The sequence below is a fragment of the Grammomys surdaster genome, unplaced genomic scaffold, assembly GCF_004785775.1.
Source record: "Grammomys surdaster isolate TR1022 unplaced genomic scaffold, NIH_TR_1.0 721, whole genome shotgun sequence".
In the NCBI taxonomy this organism is placed as follows: domain Eukaryota; kingdom Metazoa; phylum Chordata; class Mammalia; order Rodentia; family Muridae; genus Grammomys; species Grammomys surdaster.
In genome coordinates this window covers 1,125,355-1,144,320 of record NW_021605140.1, presented here as the reverse complement: position 1 = coordinate 1,144,320, position 18,966 = coordinate 1,125,355, and the positions used below count along the sequence as shown (strand labels likewise).

General features: G+C 45.3%; 1 protein-coding gene across 4 annotated transcripts in view; it reads left to right on the top strand.

Annotated features, from left to right (window-relative positions):
* Positions 1-18,966, top strand: part of Rgs6 (regulator of G protein signaling 6) — a 529,723-nt gene that overhangs the window by 441,485 nt on the left and 69,272 nt on the right. For all 4 annotated transcript variants that reach the window (XM_028782177.1, XM_028782175.1, XM_028782176.1 and 1 more), the window contains exons 9-12: positions 426-507; positions 1,872-1,946; positions 3,888-3,986; positions 4,989-5,050. In XM_028782177.1, coding sequence (XP_028638010.1) covers positions 426-507; positions 1,872-1,946; positions 3,888-3,986; positions 4,989-5,050 — 318 coding nt within the window. The remainder of the gene's footprint in view (positions 1-425; positions 508-1,871; positions 1,947-3,887; positions 3,987-4,988; positions 5,051-18,966) is intronic.

Genomic DNA, 18,966 nt, shown 5'->3' with positions numbered 1-18,966 from the left:
ACTACACTGTCTTTAGAAATCCAGATGGTTTAAGTGACTTTTAAAACGTGTAACCAGAGCGTTTTATAGATGTTTTGACTGCTGTTTAAATGTCCATGTTTGGGAAGGAGAATTGACACCCAGGTGCCTGTATCTCATCTCACCCAGTCACACATTCAGGGACAGACTGATGGAGAACTCAGAGCTTAGTCACCTAGATCTTAATACCTCACACAGGCAACTCTGCTTCTGCCCATTCTTCCTGTCTGCCCATCATGGTCAGTGCTCACAACTGCTAATCTGCAATCCAGCCGATAACAAGCTTTCCAGGGTCGTGTAGGTAGCAACAGTCTTAGGGGCACCTTACTGCCTAGGAGCAGAAGAGCTGAGAGGGCAGAAGAGAAAACGGCACAAACACCTCTCACTTCCTCCCTTTATTTTTTCAGGATTGACCGGAAAAAGGATAAGACAGAAAGAAAAATTTTGGATAGTCAAGAACGGGCCTTCTGGGATGTCCACAGGCCAGTGGTGAGGAAGTTCTGCTTGGTTCCCTGAGTCAGACCCACCTACCTTATTCTTTTCTCTTATCCAAGGAAATCACGTGACTCTTCCTTAGGAGAGTTGCTACGTTTTGTCAAGTTGTTCTTTCTATCTGTCCACATTCTCACCAAAGAACTTCTGGATCCTGGAGGAATGTCAGTTCCATCTTTTAAAAATTATACACTGGTGAAAATGTAGGACCAGAAATGGGGAACAATGGAGGTGCCGAGAGTGGAGCTTTAGAGTCTTCAAAGTCCCCTTCCTTCAAATCAGCAATGTTTGTTTCACCATCATTAAGCCCTGAATCTTAAGAGGTTCACTCCACGTACTGTTAAGTCTTACAGTAGCCATGATCTATAAAGTCTTTGCAAACTCTGGATTAGTGAAGACTGAAGCATTGCTCCTGCGTGAGCTCCCTTCCAGAAGCTGCTCACCTATCTTGATCAATAGGTAGCTTTGCCTCACATGGGTTCCTGTGTTATTAACACCACTGTAAATATTATAATGTTGGCTCACCGTGGTGAGTCCACAACTGGCATAGCTCAGTTCAGGCAAGGTCACAGCCCTTCTGTTTTCCCCTATGGCACAGAAGAGTCCCCTTTACCCTTACTACACTATACAGTTCTTTGACACCCTTCCTGAAGGCTACTGAAGATGGAAAAGTCACCAAGAGGAACACAAAAAATGTAGAAAGCCTGGAATCAGATAAGCCCTGTAGAGGCTGCTGTCCAGCGTGGACTAGGAAGGCAGAGCCTTACCCTGTTCAGCCTCATCTGGGCATGGTTATGTGGGGGTGACTCAAGATGATTGTTCTTCTGCACGTGTCTGTAAATGGTCATTATGCTCTGAGAACATTGATTTGTATGTTACCAAGAAAATTTAGCAAGCAGATGAATTCACAAATCAGTAGACAATGAAGCTTGACTGTGTCTCTGATTTCACATTATTAAAACACATCTTGATTGCCCTCAGGAAATGGAATTGAAAACGAACAAACTTTTGCAACCTTCCTAGAAGCCAATTAAAAGCAACAGCACCACAAAGTCCCTCCCCGTCCACACATGGGAATTTTTTTTCAGGTGGTTAGAGATGGGACATAGCAAAGGCTATGCCCAAAGCACTGTGGCCACTTGAAACATAGGTTTGATGACATGACAGGCCCCCACAAAGTGTCCTGACTATAAGGTCAGGTTTTATATTTCCAGTGAGAACTCCACAAAGGAGCATTACAGCAAGATGACAAGATGAAGCGTTATCTGCAAAGGGGAGGATTAGGTCTGACAGGACCACTTGGATTCGATTGGAAACATAATTTTCACTCAGTAATTTATACTATCTTTTTTTCTTCTCAGCCAGGCTGTGTGAACACAACGGAAATGGATATCAGAAAATGTCGGCGTTTGAAGAATCCACAAAAGGTTAAAAAGGTTCGCTAGTTGACTTGAATTACAACTTCCTGGTGGGGGATAGCCCTCTGTTCCTGGTGGGTGTTCACGGTGTTTTTTTTCTGTTTGTAATTCTGCTGCACTTTGTCTTTTAAAATAATTTTATTCACAGATTCCAGAAATACTCATTGGGGGGGCTTGTATGTTCTAGGCACTGTGCAAATTGCTGAGGTTCAGTTATAGGTTTGGGGGATCCCATAGTTCTGAAGCAAATGAAACCAGACCACAGGCATGGAGCCACTGTGCTGTATTAGGGGAAATAGGAAAGTTCAGGAGCCTTTGAAAGTGTAGCTGAGACAGAGTGGGGTATCCCAGGGGTTTTATGTAAGCAGGATCCTCTGAGATAGAGAGTAAATAGAAGATGCCTCTGGGGAGATTGCAGTGAAGAAAAGAAACCATTGGGGAAAAATATAGGAGAGCCTGCAGGTACAAAGAGCCTGGTACTCAGAAGCAAATGGGACTGTTTAAATAGAGCTGAATTGTCAAACCCATATCGCCATCTTGCCCTACTTTGAATGACCCCAGGATCCCTTGTATTTCACTAGACTAAAATGGGCAGTGGCCACAGCATCCCCATGGATACCGTACTCAGACTACCTTTATCAATACCTTCACCCTCTCCAAAGGCCACGCTACAGAAGAATGTGGCCATGCTCCGTAACACTGATTTCAGAAGGTTAACAGTACATCCTCAAATGTTGCCAACTCACGTGATGGCCAAGTATGAATTCAGAGCACTACAGATCAGAAGTGTTTCAGTGTTTGGAATGCTTGTAGATACCTCTTAAGCCGTCTTAGGGGGAAGGGCCCAGGTCTGAGTACAAAGCTTACTCATTTCATAGCCACTTGTGCATATAGTCCAACGGTAATGTTATGTATCATTTTCAGTGCTCCTATGCTTTGACCAGAACCTATTCCATATTCCATGAGATGAGGCGTAGAATTTTCCTCTTATGGTATTTGAGATTTGGGAAGATTTCAGATATTTAGACATGTATTAGTGGTGTGTGTGTGTGTGTGTGTGTGTGTGTGTGTGTGTGTGTGTGTGTGTCAGAGAGAGAGAGAGAGAGACAGAGACAGAGAGACAGAGACAGAGACAGGTGGACAGAGAGAGAGGGAGAGGGAAAGGGAGAGACAGAGACTGAAACCCCAGGTATGACTTCTTGCGATTACCTATGTTATTTGATTACTGGGTAAATAACAATACTATACTTCAAACCTAGTCTTGACTGTACTTATTTAGTCTTTAATGGCCCTAATTCTAAGATTCCCAGAGTTTTATCCAGCTACGTGTACATCATCTGAGCCTTTGTAATTGTGTAGATTTCAGCTATGCACGGCATGTCCTTCAGGGCTGTTTCTTTCTCTCTTCATAACACCACAGACTACTTGAAAAGCAGCCGTAGCTGTAGACTTGTGTGAAAATTGAGGCCAGAAAACGACTTAATTTTAAAAGGAGCATGAGCCAGGAAGCCTGTCATCTCAGCACTGTACCAGATGGGCTGTTGTTTCTAAGCTCAGTGTTGACCCCAAATCACCTGGGGTGTTTGTTTAAAGTACAGACTCCCAAACCCACTACTGAGAATTTTGATTCAGTCAGTCCAAGGTAGGACTCAGCAATGTACCTCTTGACCAAAGACGCCCAACTGATTCTTCAAAGTTAGCTGGCCTCTGGATTGTATTTAGGGAAACAGTACTACACATGGAAACCATTTTAGCTCCAGGAAATGAAGGATTTCCTCACTGTTGTAACCCAAAGAGGATGTGGTCCCTCAAGAGGTCTACCATGGGAGAAATTCAAGCAGAGTCAAGTCATTTGGCTGAATGCCATAAAGATAGTTGAAAGAATGAGATGAAGGGTTGGCTTCTGTGGCATCCATGGCACTGAGGGTACGTGATTCATATTTTTGTTTCATCTTCTAGTCAGTGTATGGTGTGATGGATGAGACCCAGTCACAGAGTCCAGTGCACATACCAAGCCAGCCAATCAGGAAAACTACAAAAGATGACATCCGAAAACAGGTGAGTGAGTGCGCACAATCCTTGCAGTGTGACCCATGGACGGCAGAACCCAGCTGCTGGATGACTTCAACCTGTGTGTGCTACCTGTGACACTTTTAAAAAAGCATGAGAAACTCTCCACCCTGAATCTCTAGCAGTTATTGAAAAGGGTGTGACTGAGCTATCCCAGTGGTGAGCAGGCTTTTGAGTTCAGGGCTTCCCAGTGTCTGCTGTGAGAGATAGGGAAGGAGAGGTAAACATCCCATCCTGGAGGAGTTAACATTAGAATGAACTCCCAGAATGCACTGGTCTAGAACCACTACCTCTATATTGCTAAGACTCAAAGGGGGGACATTAGAAATAAAGAGAGTTCCATCCCAAAGTCATCTCAGCATCATTTTCTGCTTATAACTCACAAATTCTTTTATGTCTTGATGAAGACGCCAGATTAACAGAGAGTGGCTAAAGGACATCACTCCCTTCTGAAGTTTACTCTTTATTATGCCTTGCTGTCTTCTGATGGGGTGGGCAAAGGAGTAACTTTAGATGCCTTTTTTCTGACAAGCTTAGGGCTAGGTGGAAAGAAAGAAGCAAGTGTAAAATAGCTACTAGTTGATCCTAGTTAAACGTAGTCAATACATGGGTGGGATATATACGTGGCTGAAGAACCATTACTGGGGTTTAGTCCAAAATATATGCTTGTAGTATACATATTGTCTATCTATTCTGCTGCCTAGGTTTTTGACTATGTGCTATCTTTCGACTGAATAATTTTAGAGGAAAGTAAAAATTAAATGATACTTATGAACAGGTGAAATTGAGATGCTAAACTGTTTTAGAATCTGAAGTGTGCCAGGGATTCCTGAAAGGGCAAATCGGTTGCAGGAGTTTCAGCTACAAGGTAAGAGTGTTGTCCACGGAGCTGTTTAGACCTTGGTGTGATTACAGGCTTTGCGTTCACGGGATGGAAGAAAATCAAGCTCTACTTTGGCCTCAGCACCCATGTTCTCTCTTCCCCCCCAGATAACGTTTTTGAATGCACAGATTGACAGACATTGTTTGAAAATGTCCAAAGTGGCTGAAAGGTAGGTACGCTGCCATCCTCCTGATAGTATTACCATGTGCATATTGTTACAGGGTTCTAGTTAACAAGTATATTCAGCTTCAGGAGACGGCCCATACTCACTCCTTCTATCTGAGGTGCATAATCCCCAGGCCCTGTGTGAGTGTAGCTAACAGGCCTCCACTGAGCAAGACTTACATTCTCTTCCGTAAGCTTCCACCAGAGGACCTTGTCAATCAGGGAAGAATACGTTTGACAAACTCCATCATGCACCTTTGCCCTCAGTCCCTTGGTTGATTCAAATGGAATCACTCCCCTTTCAGCTATAAAACGCCCAGATTCACTTTACAGGGGAATGAAATTGTGTGTGCCCTTTGAGGCGGCCACATAAACAAGAGGAGACTAGATCCTTGAGAGGTGTCCCTCCTCCACATACCAACAACCAATGAATGCATTGCATCAAGTATAAAGCAAACATCTAGCCCCTGCGGTCTGGCTTCCCCAGAAGCTCCTGGGCTATAATCTGCACTGGTAGCTGGTTCACTCTGTGACTTCCGTGGGAGACTCAATTTTATCAACTAAATGGTCTTTTTTTTTTTAACATTTCAGAAAAGAGACCACCTGGGGATTCTGTATGGAATAAATCTAATCAGGCAGCCAGAACTTAATACATATTCATCCATACGCTGCTGTAAAAGCAGTGTCCAATTTCTGAAGGAATCCAGGGTGTGAGTCAGGTTATTTACTGCGTAGCAGGGAACTGAATCCTTTAAGTTTAGAGCATGCAGGCTGTGTGACTCACCTGTAAGGCTTTCTCTGCTGACCCTGGGATAAGTCACCCACATCTTCTCTCTGGACAAATGGGAACTTAGAAAACTCCAACCCCAAATCCAAAGCCTGGATTCGTGCCCTGCTCAGGACACCAAGGACATCTGTAGTTTGGACTTATGGCATTTTTATGTCTATTTGTATGTTTGTCCTGTATGTGTATCTATGTGCACTCCCTCTTGTATGTTTGTTGTTATTGTTCTGGTACTGGGAATTGAACCTCACAAACCACAGGCAAGTGATGTACTACTACTAACCTATGTTCCCAAGACTCAGTCTCCTTTTTATTTTGAGAAGGGGATCTCACTAAGTTAGCTGGGATGACTTTGAGCTCCCTCTGCAGTTCAGCAGGCAAGCCTTGGACTTGGAATCCTCCTGGCTCAGCTTCCCGGGGAACTGGAATTACCTCTAGGTCCAGTCATTCAGATTTATTTTTTTAAATTATGGGTATATGTATTTATGTGGAAATATGCATGAGGGTGCGGCTGCCTACAAGAACTAGAAGAAAACACTGGATTCCATGGAGCTGGAATTACAGGTGGTTGTTAGCTCCCCAGTGTGGGTACAAGAAACCTCACTGGGGTTCTCTACAAAAAGCAGTATGTGTTCTTAACAGCTGAGGTATCTCTCTATCCTCCTGTTCGTACTTTTAATAATAAACTTAGTTATTGACATTCTAGGCCAGACGATGGCTTGTCCTATACTATGCATAAGAACATTATACAGCACTCCTAACCTTTATCCACTAGAGGCCAGTAGTGTCATCCCACCATTGTGACAACCAGCAATGTCTCAGAGCATTACCAAATGTGGAAAGGGACGGCAGCAAAATCACCCCTGTTGAGAATTATGGTGTTCCTACGTTCCATAATGCAGATCTCTCTCTCATAGTGCCAATGGCTAAAGCTCCCCATAACACAGATACCAATTACTCTAAAGTCCCAGGTATCGACAGCTGCAGGCTACAGACCGCTTCTCTTCCTCACTGTCAAAATGTGGGACTCCTGATCAGCCCACCAGGCTCTGCAAGGGCCTTTTTCATTCCAAACTGAGGATACCTTTCCTCCCATCCCTAAAGCTGCTAAGTTGCCTCAACTTCCCTAAGCCATGGCCATGAGAACACGAAGCCTCTGTTTGTGAGGCAAGGCATAGCAATGGCTGACGTGGCATGCTGTAGTATCTGTATGCAAGCTCGTATCTGGCTTGGAAGGGCTCAGAGGAGAGAGTGTACACAGCGCATTTTCGTCAAGTTCACATGTCCAGGGTCAATGTTCTGAGGCCAAGGTGGAGGGCTAAGAAATGGGAATTCTCAAACCCTTGGGCATAGACTCCGTGGTTCCAGGGGAGACTAAAACAAGCTGTATTTTGAGCTTCAAGTGGACTAATCTAATGTCTAGGGCCCTTATAATGCTACTGCAGCTATACAGGCCTGAGAACTCACTTCAGAGGGGCACTGAGTTCCAGCTTTGTCTTATCTTTGGGGTAACTGGAGAAGCCTAAACCAGTCATTGTGAGATACCAGTTAGAATGTGGTAGGTGATACGTCCCAGGAGAGCCTGCAGCAAAGGCAGGGAGTCTGGCAGGTCCCATTGTTTGTTTGTTTATGGGCTGTCTGGGAGGAGCCCCAGCTGGTACATCTAATTACACTTGAGAGGTGCTCACACAAGGGGTTATTCCAACCACAAGTCCCCAGCTAGACACTTCCAGGAGTCCAACCCCAGCAGAGGCTGGATTTTACTCCTGGCAGCAATAACTGACAACTCTTCAATTCGACGTGAGGGTTTTCATTAGAGCCACAAGCAAACTCCCAAAGAGCAGTGGGGAGAGCAGCCGGGTGTTTGCCAGAGATAAAGCAGCCCAGGCCTAGCCTGTCAGCTGCTATTCTCTGCCAGGAGGGGTTGGGGTGGTGGCACTGGCAGCTGGCCAAAGGCGAAAACTGAGCTCTCCTGGGTGAGCCACACAGTCCCATGCCTGGGATCTGGTTTCCCTGGGCCTGCTCCAGGTGATAAGTGTTAATTAGAATTGTGTCCCCCTGAGGAAAGGTCCCTGCCTTTTTTTTTTCCCCTACTTAGTTGCCTAAGAACCCAAGAGGTGGCCAGTTCAGAAAAAAGCAAGAACTGGGCAGGTTTAAAACCTGCAGCCAACAGTAAAGGGACACAGCCGTCAGTCAGCGGGTGTGTCTAGAGACCCACTCGGGCCGAGTTGAATCCTGCCTCCTCCGCCATTTCCTGTGCTCTCAATGAAGCAAGTTCCTCGGTCTCTGTTTCTGTTTGTCTTCTTTAAAAGAATAGTGTTGCTGGTTAGCCCACAGGGTTAATGAGTGAGCCCATGCTTGAGGTCTGGCTCCAGTTCTTGGGACTCAGGTCCCTCCCCAGCGAACAGGAAGGACTAGTAACTTTCCAAAGTGGTGATTAACAGTCCTTTTGACGGGAGCAAAATTCAGGTATATGAGACGGAAGGAGGAGGGAGACTGGCCTTGAAGATGATAGTTCTGTGTTAATGCCAGTCTTCCCAGCCAGCCTCTCTCCCTCCTCTCTCTGACTCCTATTCTGAAAGCCCTGCAGACTGTCCAAGGCCAACACTGTAGCTTACTCTGTACAGCTTCCCTTTTCTACCTTTTATACACACCAGCTAGGAGGGAGGGGTCGTGTATGGACGGACTGGCTCTTTAGATCTCCTCAGTTCATTGCAATTTCAAATATTCTGTGTGTTGTCCTTAACAGTATTTAAATGCCCCTGACACGTCAGCATTTGTGTACTTCGTAGGCTGCTTCTTGCGCTACCTAAATATGTAACCTTACTCTTGACACAGAAATAGCCATCAGTCACTATGTTAATTTGTATACAAATTAACTTCCCAGATAAATACCACTCACTAGTATGCTTTTTTGTCTTAACTACTTTAAGTGAGACTCTTCCTTAAATGTGGCTTCACAAAGTTGCCTTCCTAAAGAAAGAACACTGCCTTCTGGTTCATTTTTCTGGATAACTCGAGCCAGTGTTCTTATAGTTTGCTTTTAAACTCCTTTAAATTAAGTCCCAGATCTTCGGAGACAGCACACACACCTTCCCACACAAAATGGCAGCAGGATGCTGCGTTCTTTGAGTTTCTGCTTCAAATTTTTACACGTTGGTTCTCTTTCTTCCTTTCTCTTCTTTCTTTTCTCTTTCATTCTGTCTTTCTTTCTTTTTGTTTGTTTTGGTCTTGGCATTTGCTTGTTTGTTTGTTTTTGGTTTTGTTGTTGTTTTGTTTTGTTGAGACAGGGTTGGCAAAACCTATGCCTGCAAACCCTAGACATCAATAATAACTAATAATAAAACAGGACAATCATAGCAATGTATAACAGCAATGTAAATGCAACCTCTCTGAGAACTCCCGAGTACTCATGTAAAGGAACTGTAAAGGACACACTTTACAGCTTTTCTCTGGTACCTCTGGATTACATGCATTACCACGCAGTGCAACTTGATGCAGCAGTCAATAAAACAAGGGTTAGTTCAGCATTGCAATTCCACAACAGTGAATCCAATAACACACAAATTAAGTGACATGGGAGGTAGCATACACAGCATGGAAACGCTGGGCAAAATTCATGTCTTGGGTGGAGATTTTATCACACTACTCTGGCCAGCGTGTGACTTTAAAACATATGAATTATTTGTTCCTGGAATTTTCCATTTAGTATCTCCCGACTGTGGCTTATCATGGGTAACTGGAGTTGCTGGAACAACAGTATGTAGAAGAGGTCATTACTTGATGGACGTTTGCCCTTTCTCAGGTGTCTATTCGCCAACTGGTTGCATGGGCTAAGCTGCATGCTTGCTGGCAGCTGTGACTGTGGTAGGAAGCTCTGCTGATCCTGGCTGTCTGTCTCATGTATGTGACTTCTAACCATGTCGGACAGCCTCAACCAGGACAGTTTTATTCTCTTTTACATCAGCCCTCAGTCTCAAGCAGGCTAGTTTGATATCACTTGCACAGAAACCACAAGACTACAAAAACAAAGCAGACACATGCAAAACCCAGGTCACAAGCCCCGATTATATTAAAAGGCTGGAGTATTACAGCCCATTTTAAAAATCAGTCCACAACAGCAGACAGTGAAATTACAATAGCTCTGATCCTAGAGCACTGGTTTTCAACCTGTGGGTCATGACCCCCACAGGAATCACATATCAGATATCCTGTATATCAGATACTTACATTATAATTCATAACAGTAGCAAAATTAGTTATGAAGTAGCAATGGAATAATTTTATGGTTGGGAGTCCCCACAACATAAGGAACTGCATTAAAGATTTGCAGCGTTAGGGGATTGAGAACCACTGTCGTAAAGGCAGTGTCAAAGCTTTTTCCCATGAGCCATGGTCTTTGTAATGACAATATACTTTGAGGCATGGAAGTGTGTTTCACCTAGAGACCCTGAAGAGACCTTTGTGTTAGTCACCTGCCTGTTACTGTGACCAAATACCAAAATGAATCAACTTAGAAGAAGGAGATTGTATTTGTACTCATAGCTCAGAAGTTTCAACCCAGGCTTATTCGGCCCCATCACTTTGGGCCTGTGCCAAGGTAAACTCTCAAGTGGTAAAGGCATAGTGAAACAGAACTGGTAGCTGTGGATGGGAGGGAGAAGACAGAGAGGGTATAGGAGGGGAGGGGAGGGGAGGGGAAGGCAGGGCAGAGGAGAGCAGAGCAGAACAGAGCAGAGCAGAGCTCAGGTCCCAATATCTCCTTCAAAGACATAATCCCAGTGACCTTCATTCTTCCACTAAGGTCTACCTCTCAAAGGTCCTACTGCCCCACACTGATGCTGACCAACCCTATCATACTTAGCTTTGGAGGACATTTAAGAACCAAACCGTAACAAACTCTGGGTAACTTCTCCGGACAGATGAAGTTGCCAAAGACATGAGGTCTTCCTCCTCTTCGCAGGAATCCCAGGCTCATCTGTTTTAATCCACCCACCCAAGTTTCCCATCGCTAGCAGCAGGCTTTATACAGTCTTATACAGAACTCTATACGTCTCAGCTTCCAGTTGCCTGGCATCTCTGATCTCCCCCCCGCCCTGCCCTGAGGCTTCTTCCCAAGCCTAGCAATGCTGTGGGATACCACCGTACCCGAGGTACCGCCTCAGGTCCCAGCACGGCACCCGCACTCAGAAAGATCAAGTTGTCTCATTTCTATGCCTGCTGCTGTACTTGGCTTACCTTTACTCCATTACTGGGAGTCCTTAGTGTGTCACAGCTGACTGCTGAATTGATTTAAAAAAAAAAAAAACAACATCATCTTGCTTGCCCATCTCTGAGATTGCTGCTGCTCCCTAAAATTGGATGCTGGTTCCTCCTCTGCCTCCTGACCCTCGGAGATCATGAAATGTAATTAATGAAATGTGGTAAGACAGCAAGGAACCGGATACCCCAAGGCTCTCTTAAAAATCTGCTAGGGTGATAGAAGTCTGTGAACTTAATGTCTGGTGATAAATTCAGGGGAGGGAGTGAAGGAAGCCATTACAACTCTGCTTTCATGCGGTTTGAGAAACCGTGGGATCCTTTCACCTCCCGGCCCATCTTAATCAGTAGAAAAGAAATGGCAAGAAGTTATCATATAGCCAAGGTCATCCACCCTATCCAGACCAAAATCTAAAATCTGTGGCCTGTGGATAAAACGGAGTCAGATGCAGCTGCCAGACATACACTCTCCTTTCAGAGGGGCTACATTCACTTTCACTCAGCCCAGGTTTTCCCCCTGAATGCTGCGGTTCTGGGTAACCTGCAGTGAGGGCATTCTGTGCCCCCACCACCACCTACCTCCTCCCACCTTCTTCCTCTCCACCTGTAGAGGGGCTTTGCATCTCCTCTCCCTTCAGGTCCTTCCTGTCCCACTTTCCTTCTAAGCATCACTGTTTAGAAACTGCTCACGCCCAAAAAAAAGGGAGCAAGCAGGACCCCTCCACACGCCCTTGCGCTTTTGGGTTTCCTGCTCTCTCGGAGGCTCTGACTTTATGAATGCCTTACCACATTTTAGTGTATTCCTCAAGTGGGGACAAAAGACACCTGGGCACAGCGTTTCAGATTCCACTCCTGGCTTTCTCTGCTGTAATCCCACCCACAGCTGCTGGCCGTAACTCACAGCACCTTTTTCTGTAGCAATTACCAACGTCTGTGCCTTTTTAGCATCTCTGCCTAAATCACACGTGTGCTGTCTGGTCTAGAGCCTCCTCCTTTGTATTGTTTCACTGTGGTAGACAGCACCTATTCTTTTTCTGGCCTATATACTAAATTTTTTATGCCATATCCCATAACTCAGGAGGAAATTGTGAGTCTTTCTGTTAAGGAAGAGAGGATGGAATCTAAAACTTGCCCCCAAGCTTTGTCAAGTGGGTAGACTAGGTATTTTTCTGAAGTCCCTTTCATTATATCCTTCCTTTCCAAATATATCATGGTGGACCCTAATTACAACCTGAATCAATAACTCCTTCGTCCTCTTGAAAGGTAAGTATAATTAGAAACTGACTTTGCAGGGACGGCCATGAATGGAGCTCAGTTGGTAGGGTGCTTGCCTAGCATAGATGAAACTCTGGGTTCAATCTCCAGCATCCCATAGACCAGATATCATCTCACAGACCAGCAGGTTACATACCTGTAACCATGGCACCCAGGAGATAGAGGCAGGAAGCTCAGAGGCTCATGGCCATCCTGTGATGATGCAGTGGGGATCGATGACTTCAGCAGGTGGTGGGTACTGCACTAAAGGACACACTGGCCACAGAGGGTCCACCCTGGCCTCACCTGTTCAGGAGGATGAGGCAGATATACAGACAAGTCAGCTAACTCCACATCTCCACACACGTGAGCCAGTTGTAAATCTCTAGCAATGGCAGGCAGCATCTCTGCCAGAACTCAATAGGTTAACCTCTTCTAATGATGTGAGAATTTGCCATTTGGAAATAAAGAAACAAGTCACTATTTAGGAGTCGGGGTAAGGGGCCAAGAATTTCTAAAGTGCTAAATGACAGGTGTTGTTCGTAATGCACTTCTGCCGGATTTCTTATATTTACTTTCTATTTCCCAATTCCTCTGAGTCTGTTTTTGTGTCTGTCACATCCATGCACCTATGGGTCATCATTGCGTGTGTGCAACTGCACCGGGCAGCTTACATAGCCACTTATAGCCCCCTGATTATATTTCTCTTTGCTTTTGATGCCAGTTCCCAAGTCTTTCTGTGGTCGTTAGTATTGACTTTAGACAAATACTAGCCATGGCCGCCTCCATCATTGCCTGCCTGGCATTTTCTTTGTCTTGGGCTTCCTAGGCAGAGTCCATTCATCTTGTGATCTGTACACCACCAGGAAGCACATACTCTGGGACACTGACAGCCTACACAGTCAATGCTGAAAATGGCTGTTTTATTAAACTTGGTCTTCATATACCCATTACCTTCACTCCAATCCCAAGGATATTTGTTAAGTTTCAAAGCAAAACAACCCCAACGTATACTCAGCCTCAGCCAGAAGGAGAATATATTGACTCCCAGAATGCAAAGAGGTGTTTCAGAGTTGGGCATGGAACTGGCAGCCATGCTCAGGAAGGGCCAGAACCTTTAGCATCTCAGAGTTCTCAGGCACTACTGGCCCTGTCTCCTTTCTGTGAAGCCTTGGGATATCTTAGTAGAGACATGTGCTAGAAGATGTGACAAGTGCCGTTCTCTGCAGTTTCAGAGAAAGCACATTGGCCCCACCCGGGGTAGGTAGGTGACCCTGGATAAATCAACAGTGACCAGGAGCAAAGCTTGCAAGTAGAATGGTGGCAATGCGTGGTAGCCCTGTGTGCATGCCAGGGTACACTCCTCAGCTGAGCAGAGCCCGGCAGGGTGCAAGGCACCCTGTTTATGCCTGCTCACCCATTTTGGAGACCTTCTCACGGACTAGGCTTCCTATCATCTTCCCATAAATTTCCAGAAGACCCAGTCCAAGGCTCAACCCAGCTCAGTTTATTCACTGTCCTCCTGGCCAGTGCTGCTGCCTCACTTTGAACCACCTTTTACAACTAGAAAATAGCACTGGGTCACCTAGAGGCAAATCCTAAGCCTTGCAATCTCTCCATTGTGACCTTATCCCATACAGATGGTCAACCCCATGATTTCTTCCTATAGCCTCACCTCAGAAACTCTAGCCCCCCAAAATAAGCACCCCCACCCCTCCCTGAGCATAGATGGAAGGAAAGAGAGCAGAAAGGCACACACAGGCCTGGAGCTCAGTCCTCGTGACTGATGAGGTAGAGAAGCAGAAGGGAAGAGAGGCCGACAACCTTTCCTGTCTCCCTGGTATGAGGAATTTTCTCACCTCCTCTTCGTCCTCTGTTACCCCCAACTGTAGAAGGAGCTCTATCTCACTCTCTCTGGGAATACAAGCACCCTAAAAAAAAAAAAAACAGCAGAGCCACTGAGTCAACAGACTGTGAAATTTGCAGAGCCACCAATATGAGTGTCCAAGAAAATGCACTTCACTCCAGAGAGCACCATGCTAAGCAAAATAAGTCCGATTCTGAAAGACAGGATCAAGTTGGATCCTAGATTATATATACACATAGGAATTAAATAGGAGGGAGAAACAACAGGGAAAGGAGACAGAGATGAGTGTGGTCAAAATACATAATGTGACTGAATGAAGACTTCGCCATGAAACCCATCACAATGTACAAGGAACCTGTCCTCGTTAGGATTTCTGGTGCTGTGAGGAAGCACCATGACCAAACGTAACTTGGGAAGGAAAGGTTTTATTTTACTTACAGTTCCATCAGTCACCGAAGGAAGTCCAAACAGGAACTCAAGCAGGACAGGAACCTGGAGGCAGGAGTTGATACAGAGGCCATGAAGGGGTGCTGCCTATTGGCTTGCTGAGTCCTGTGGCTTGTTCAGTCTGCTTTCTTATAGCACAAGGGTGGCCACAGTGGGCTGGACCCCCCCATCAATTTCTAATCAAGAAAATGCCCTACTAGCTTGCCTACAGCCCAGTCTTATGGAGGGATTTTTTCGTTTGAGGTTTCCTCTTTCCAAATGACTCCAGCTTGTGTCGCGTTGACATAAATTAGTCAGCACAGAATCAGTGCCAGTGAAAAAGAAAAAGAGAGAGGGAAGGAGGGAATATAATACTGTGTCTGGCTCCTGTCTTTTTCATGGAGAGACAGGCAGGACAGAGGAAAGAACATAGATTCTTGAACACTAGTTCTGTTGGCATGGACTGTAGCAATGGCAATGGAGTACAGCATGTGGCCGCCATTCCCGAGGCATGAACCGGTGTCTACATCCACTCCTTTCTGGAGGTGACTGTGTCTCCTGCCTTCTCCACCAATTCCTCTAAAGTGACACCTGTGGGAGGCAGAAATATAGTCCTTCAGAGGTGAGCACACCCTGATGCCTGAAGTTAGCTCAGGCTATATGGAAAGAGAAATAGAGATCGCAGGTAGCGTCAAGGCTGCCAATAAGTACACTTTAAAATCTGCACATTATCCTTATCGTATGGGTGAGGCAGCTGTTGTCCTAAGAATCCTTAAGAGAGAGTCAGGAAAGCTAGAAACATCGGTGGCAGAGAGATGGGACGTATAAAGGTTCAGTCAGCCATTGCTGGCTTTAGAGATGGAAAGAACCATAAGCCAAAACAAGTGGCAAGTCCCTAGAAGCTGGATGGGGTAAGAAGATACAGTCCTCTCTAGAATTTCCCCTACCTCAAAGAAAGAATACCCACCTGACACCAATTCTAACTCAGTGAGACCCACTTCAGACTCTGGTCCTCAAAACTAGGCTGATACATTAATGTTATTTTATTCTACTGAGTTTGAGGTAATTTATTACAGTATTACTGGAAACAAACGCACAACCCAATGTCTCTTTTTCTCTAAGGTTCTCTACATCAGACTATTCACCCTCATCAACGCCCCTACATCTCTAAGCATCTTCTCCTCTGGTGGACATACATGGCTGCTACGACAATTCAAACAATTCCATTAAATGGAACACTGGAGTACACTTGACCATATGATTTCCTGAGCCCTTATGAAGCCTCTAGCCAGCCTCACTTACATAAACTTAAATATATTCCCTTTGTCAGTAGAATTCATTTCCCTCATGACCATTCCACTCATCACTGTCACTGTGGCATTGATATTAGTCATCATCTTAATTCAGATTACTAGGGATTTCAGTGAGAAGCGTCTATACTTCACCCATGTGTTCCTCCAAAGTCTATCCTGATGCTTGTCTGGCTCCTATCTCAGGGGACATGATGTAAGACTGGCCATAGGAACAGTTCCATTCATGCCTACTACCTGTCACAGAGCCCTGCCTTGTGCCCTTGGCCTCACTGTCTTGGACCCAAATCACCATTCAGCCCTCTTCTACCCTCTTCTTTGAAAATACATCCACTCCCAGTTTGCTCTCAAATAGCTCTAAAAAGATGAGATTTAAAACCTGTGTGTCCTGATGGTTGAATCCTCACAGTTCTCAATTACTACCTGGCCCTTTGAGAAGCTGCTGCCAAAGGCTGGTTCTAGACAGCAGCCTCCACTATCTGTGTGCTGTGAGACAGGCAGCCTCACCATTGTGAATGCCCGAGTGCTCCCTGGGTTCTCATCCAGACTTTCCTGGAGCTTTCTCCTGCTCTGACATTGGCCCTGTTCTCATTCAGAGCTCCATCCAGTGTCTCAGCCCTGGGCCCTGACCTATGCAGTTGGATGGCAGAGTTGGAATGCCTCCTTTCAGATTGGAAATCCCAGCCCAACTCTCAGAAACCTGAGAAGGGTAGAGGAAGGGAGAACAGAAAACTTACTTGTTCCAGTCCCATAGTTTCTTTCAGGAAAGTCTGTTTCTAGCTTTAAAAAAAAAATCCCCCAATTTGTAATTTAACTAGATAAGGAGGTACAGGTCTCACTTTTTTTGCCTTGAGCTGTCAAACAGATATCTTCTCTTTGAGATACAAAGCCAACTGAGAAAGACATCCTTGTATTGACCAGAGTAGACATCCTGAAAGGACAGAGAGGCTATAAGCTGAAGGAAGGGAGGAAGGAAGGAAGGAAGGAAGGAAGGAAGGAAGGAAGGAAGGAAGGAAGACTCATGAACTGTTTGCTACATCTGAACTCTAATACTAACATGGATACCCAAGTATCCATAATCATAATATCTCCCAGTATCTCCTCGTCCCTCAGACACTCAGACCTTAGCAGGACCTGTCATCCTCACCCTTTGAGCAAAATTTAGGTTTGTTGGTAACAACTTGTCTAAGCAGTCAAGTAACCCAGTATTGTCCTCAATAACCCCCTTACTGTTGACATTTTCCTTACTCAGGGGTTAAATAGTTCCACTCACTCCCCCCAAACAGATACGACCAGGCCTTGTCCTGTGGGACCTGCAAGTGTGGTCCCACATGGGGGAGCATCCTTGCAGATGTGACTAAGTGGCTCTGCTGGGTTGCCCATGCTCTGGTGGATGGCCCTGCCCACATGCACATACCAGCAGCACCAATGAACTCAGTGGGTTACAAAGAAAAAGTACATGAACTTGGTAGAATGAGATGGGGAGTGGAAGGAATTGGACAGGGGGAATAGGAGTGTGTTTGTGCAAAATACATTGTACACATGTGTGACATTTTCAAATAATACATATTAAATATAAATATTAAATACATATATTTGCAAGATCTTGAGATGAATTTTCCATAAGGACTTTAAGCCCAATGATAAGCATTTGTATTAGGAAATGAAGGGAAGAGAAGAGAAGAGAACAGAGGGGAAGGGAATGAAGGAGAGGGGAGGGGAGAAGACAGGAGGGGACAGGAAGGGAAGGGAGGGGAGGGGTAGGCAGAAGGGAAGGTTAAAAAAAAACAAACAAAGAGAAGAGATAGGATGAAATGAGACAAGAGGTCAAGTTGCAGACAGAGGAGAAGGCCACAAGAGATGAGACAGACTGCAGTGATGCAGGCAAGGACTGGACTCCCTGGAGCCACCGGAGGCTTCAATAAGCAAGAATGATTGTCCTCTGGACTCTTGGGAGGGAGTGCAGTCCTGCTGAGCCTTTGATTGCAGACTTCTAGCCTCCAGAGCTGAGTACACACTCACACTATTTAAAGCCACTAAGTCTGTGGAAATTTGTGACATCAGTGTCGTTTATTTCAGGGTGAGTAAAATTAGTCCAGTAACACTGGAGTGGCTACTGTTGTGGGCTGTCATGCTTCCTGCACCCGTCTCACAGGGGTCCTTCCTGAGCACACGTTCCCTGCACTTTATTCTTGCTGCTCTATAAAGTTCTTTCAGATGAGTCCCTACTTGTCAGGATACAAACCTCAAAGGAGGCTCACAGGCCAGGCCATGATAAGACGCCACTGTGTATGGTGACTTCAATCATGTATCTCTGTCTGCAGAAGATGTTCAAGATTCTTTTAAAATATTTTCCTGTTTTTCTTTTTCAATTTTTTTTTTAATCACAGTGGTCTTGAGTACCCAACAAGGCCACTGTGTACAATAGTGTGAACTTAATAAAGATCAAATAAAGGACCCAACCAAGAACCGAAACAAAAGCCTTTCAGTGTGAACTGTTGCTTCTTCTGCCCTGCTGGTGGATGGTCTATACTTAGGAGGGCAGGGAGGCTCTGCAGTGTCAGGAAATCGATAGCCATCTTTAAAACAAGCATAAGCAGTTTCCTTCATTATGGCACATGCATATGTGTGCGTGCGTGCGTGTGTATATGTGTGCACGAGCGCGCATGCGCACGAGTGTATGCATGCATGCACGTGTGTGCAGGTTTGTGCACATGCATCTAGTTTTCCTTCCTGTCGCTGTGATCAAATAACCTGACAGAGGTAACTTTTAAGAGAGAAATGGTTTGCTCAGCTTACAATTCCAGGTTACAGTCCATCATTTCCATCATTACAGCAATTCAAGATAGAAACTTGAAGCGGCTGGTCCCATCCGTAGTCAAGAGCACAGAGGACGAATGCACACATGCCTACTACTCCACTCACTTAAATACCATTCAGGACCCAAACCCAGGGAATGGTGCTGCCCACAGTGGATGGAGCTTCCTGCTTCAATCAATGTAATCAAAACAATCCCTCCC